At 38.6% G+C, this 4,477-nt stretch overlaps 1 protein-coding gene across 1 annotated transcript; it reads left to right on the top strand.

Moving 5' to 3' along the window:
- lnc.lemp (lncRNA encoded micropeptide) lies at positions 1-679 on the top strand. The gene is made up of 2 exons (XM_035910524.2): positions 1-253; positions 370-679. Exon 1 carries the CDS (start codon positions 80-82, stop codon positions 248-250), a length of 171 nt encoding a protein of 56 aa, XP_035766417.2. The 5' UTR covers positions 1-79; the 3' UTR covers positions 251-253; positions 370-679.
- Positions 680-4,477: the final 3,798 nt, after the last annotated feature.

Here is a 4,477-nt window from a genome sequence, read left to right as displayed (position 1 = left end):
AAGACTCGCAGGAGTTCACTTCCTGTATTGAGATTTTCATGCTTACACAAATGTGTGCATCTGTCAGACAGAGGTGAACATGGCAGACGTCTCGGAGAGGACACTACAGGTCGCCGTTGTGGTTTCTTTCGCTGCCGGCTTCTTTGCGGGGTGGCAGGCGAACAGAATGAGGAGAAGGTTTCTGGACTGGAGGAAAAAACGACTCCAGGAAAAGCTATCAGAAACACAGAAGAAACTGGATTTGGCTTGAATGGTAATGCCATATTTATGACGACACGCTGTTGACTTAGAGTTACAGAGCTTAGGATATGTCGGTTAGTAAATCTTCGAGTGGACAAAGTTTGTCTAAAAATGTGTCTTTTCTGTAAGGTCTGCGGTATGAGGCTCTTGGATTCTGGATGTGGATGCTACACCGTGTGTGGGACCGAGGGAAGGAAATCTGAAGATGACCTACCTGTATGCTGCACTACCTGTATTTGTCTGCCACACCTTTCAATTTAAAACTCTAATTCACTCTAAACCAGTTCCATGAAAATGGAAGCAACAGCATTTTGTTGTTGTTGTTGTTCTGCTAACAAAAAGGGAGTGGTGGCCCTGTTCCCAGTGCTGTTCTCTGCCAACAAGTCTCCATCTTTGTATTTGTCAAATCAGGTCAAATAAATTATTTTGTTCCTTTTTTTTTCCTTTGTTGAAAGTCGTTATTCCACAATGATGTTCAGGACTTCAGATAATGTGGTGATATATTATTGAATCTGGCACTACACTCTTACAACTTAAAAGTTACCTAAACTCTATTACAAATAAGTGGGATTATAATTTTCTCCTTATAGCATAGGAACTCACAATGAAAGGAAAACACGCAGCACTCTTGCCTTCAGCCTAGTCAACTTTAACTGACGTTTCTATCGAGAAAAATTTATTATGTGAATAACTGCGCCATCTGCTGGATGAAAGCCAAAGTCACCTTAAACAGCTCCATTGGGAGCCATGATTACACTAATTGATTTTTTTTTGTGTGTGTCATTTTGTCCAAGACTCATAGGAAAGGATCAAAAGGCAGAGGTTCATTTAAAATACAGTATTATGCAAGATTTTTCAGGTACCTGTCAGTTCTTGATATTTTGCTAGTAAAATGGGAAGAGGGTGCAGCAGATTATTGGCTAAAGCAGAATGTTTACACTTTTAATAACGTGGAAAATCAGTATTTGGTCTTTGGTCTTTGTTCTTGTTCTTCCTAAAGAGCATTCAAGGCTTTTCTTTTGGCATTGGCTGCCTTTTGTTCTGTTCTCTGTCAAAATGAACCCACACTGGTTCAATAATGTTAAGGTCCGGGCTCTGAGGAGGCCAATCCATGACCGATAGTGTTCCACTGTGTGTTTTTCTATCCAGGTATGCTTTCACTGTTTTGGCAGTGTGTCATTCATAATTCCATTAATTTTTGACAACTCTCTCCACAACACCACTGACTGAAATGCAGCCCCAAAGCCTCCACTATGTTTTACAGATAGCTGTTGCAACTCTATGTTGTACCTTTCTCATGACCTCCTATATAAATACTGACAACAATTTCAACCAAAAGTTTTAGATTTGAAGGCATCTATCTATAAGATACCACTGATGGCATAACTCAGCCTTTTCTCCCTGTTTCCCTTCCCTAAGAATGGCTTCTTGACAGCCACCCTTCCACTGAGACATTTCTGATGAGGCTTCAGTGAACAGTAGAGATGCCAGATGGATCTTTCAGGTGCTGTGTCACGACTTTGCTAGGTTTTGTCTTATTACTTTGGGACATAAAATTGCATGTGTGTGTATGTGAGATTATTTACAACATAATAGCGATGAACACTGGTTAAAGCAACCCCAGAAAAAAATTCTGGGGAATCACTTCTCATATATCTCCTCATAACAAGCACTACTTGGATTTTACTGACTCGTTGTGTAATAACACAGATTTTTTTTTCTTTCTCGTTTTTGCATTTTTTCCCCTGTTATTTGATACCAATCATGTATCAATGGATTACTCGCAGAAAAGATGCAAGAATCCAGGATTTTTCCTGGATTGGGGAATTGAAATGGATTTGCATTTATATAGCAGTTCCTAGTCTAACTGACCACTCAAAGCACTTTAGACTACAAGCTGTTATTCTATTTGATAGAAATCTAAAGGCAAACTCATAACTGGGAAAAATACTAGAGTCGCTGTCTAGGCTGTAGACGATGGCGATTCAGTAACACAATTGCTAAAACCAATTAAGTTGTCCAAAAGTATGACTATTACTGGGATAATATGGTTTACACACCTCAATACGGCACAATTAGCCATTTTTACAATTGTCATGGTACCGCACTGTGCCCCCGGTGTCCCTGGGAGACATAAAACCTGGAGTAAGTACAAGCTAGTAAAACTAGCTCCTGTCTGGTGAACACCAGCATCTTCAAAGGTGCAAACTACCACAACCAGCCACAAAAATTTTTATCTTACACCTGTACCTGTGTTTTGTATCTAAATAAGCATTTACACCCTTCATGTTGATTTGCCATGACTTCCATTGGCCTGAAGTTGTGCACCCTCACAGCTTATCTATAGGTGGTGCTAGTGATCTTTGTTAGTTCATGCTTACAAATCAAGTTTTTGCCTACAGCATTCCAGTCACTGGCTCTGAAATGAGATCTTGTGAGCAGATCTCTCTTTTTCATCATCACCAGTCTAGCGGGCCTATTACTATGTCTCAACAAGCTTTTGGCAAGACTTTAAAAAGTCCTTTTTTTTTCCTGAAGCACTTCATCAGTGGCTTGATGAGAAAGAAGGTGGAGAGGATACTGAAGGGGGATCAGGAGAGGTTAAGCTAACAGATAAATGTTTAAAAAAAGTGTTCTCTGGGTTTCAACTATTTGGATGTCTCAGTTTATTTATTTGTCTTATACAGCACTCAGAAAAAATTTACTAAACATCAAAATCCTTCTGAATCTGCCAGCAGCATCAATTTGTTCTGTGTGGAGATTTTAAGAGATTCGTGTTAAAAGGGATACAATTAACGCTAATTTCTAAGGTTGGCTTTTAATTACCTTGATTACTTTAATTAACATGCTATCTCTAAAGTTAGGGTTTGGGTCATATACTATTAAGTTAATGTGAAGCTTTTAAATGAAGCTGTGTAAAACTATCAACACTCCCGGTATAAATTATTTTTTAATGATTGCAGTGATTTGCAAATCTCACGAACCCATATTTTATTCACAATAGAACATAGGAAAGACATCAATCAATCAGCTGGCTGTTTAAACTGAGACATTTCACTATGGCAAAAAAAAACATTAGCTTATTACTTTGGTCATCTTTGTATCTGGACATCATACTTTTTGTTAATGTTGATTTATTAATCATTGTTGCCACTCCTGCCCATCAAGGATTAGGTCCACTACTTTATTGTGTGTTATCAGGGGATGAAATGTGTTAGTTTTTTCTTTCTTCTTAAGAAGAGAAGAATATTGTGCTATTTTTCTCTGACATAAGATGCTACCTCCTCCTTTCATTTCATGAGGCGCCAAATGTTTTCAGTTGATGCAGGCAGGCCAGATCAGCACCTGCACTCTTCTACTGCAAAGCCATACTCTTGTAATAGATGCAGTTTAGCTCTGTTTTGCTAAAATCTGCAAGGTCTTCCCTGAAAAGACGTTTTCTGGATGGGAGCTTATATTGCTTTAAAACTTGTAGATATCTTTCAGCATTGATTTTGGCTTTCCACCAATACTCCTACATGACAAAGCTTTACACTACATTTGTACATGGCACAGACAGTGATTTTTTGAAGTGTTCCTGACCCCATGCAGTGGTTTTCATGCCTGTTTATAAGGTTGGAAGATCACAGATGTACACTACTGATGTTCAGCCATGTCCCTTACGCACAGAGATTTCTCCAGATTGCCTGAATCTTTTGTTGGTATTATGCATTTTACATGATGAGATATTCAGTGTCTTCAGAATTTCACATTTACAGGGTTTTATCCTAATATTTACAGATGAAGACTGATGAAACTCTGCCTCTCTAAGATGCTCTTTTTTTATATGCACTCAAGTTACTGACTTTTTTGATTATTGACCTGAATTAGTTGAAAAATGGTTCCTCCAGCTGTTTCTTTGTTGTACCGCTTGATTTTCCAGCTTTATGTTTCCCCTGTAACAGTTTTTATTATAATGCACTGTGTGGCAGGCCAGGCAAGACCCAATAGCAGGACTCAGAGGGAAAAAGGATTAACTGAAAGATGCAGATGAATTTAGAAACTTAATTACACACAAACTCAGACAAAGAAGAATACTAGGAGCTAAGAACTAAGGAAACTGGGACCCTACAAGAAAATACAGAACTTACAGAAGACACAGGGACACACATACACACAGACTCAGGCAACATAAACACAGACTAATAAGAGAGGGGACGCAAAACAGAACATAATACATGAGATGGGAGACTATCAA

This window comes from Neolamprologus brichardi, chromosome 15 (genome assembly GCF_056152115.1).
Source record: "Neolamprologus brichardi isolate AB-2024 chromosome 15, ASM5615211v1, whole genome shotgun sequence".
Taxonomy (NCBI): domain Eukaryota; kingdom Metazoa; phylum Chordata; class Actinopteri; order Cichliformes; family Cichlidae; genus Neolamprologus; species Neolamprologus brichardi.
Note: the sequence above shows the minus strand (reverse complement) of the source record. Positions and strands in the feature narration are given on the sequence as shown.

Excerpts from the sequence above, each read along its gene's own strand:
- lnc.lemp (XM_035910524.2), top strand. The coding sequence starts at position 80 with ATGGCAGACGTCTCGGAGAGGACACTACAGGTCGCCGTTGTGGTTTCT.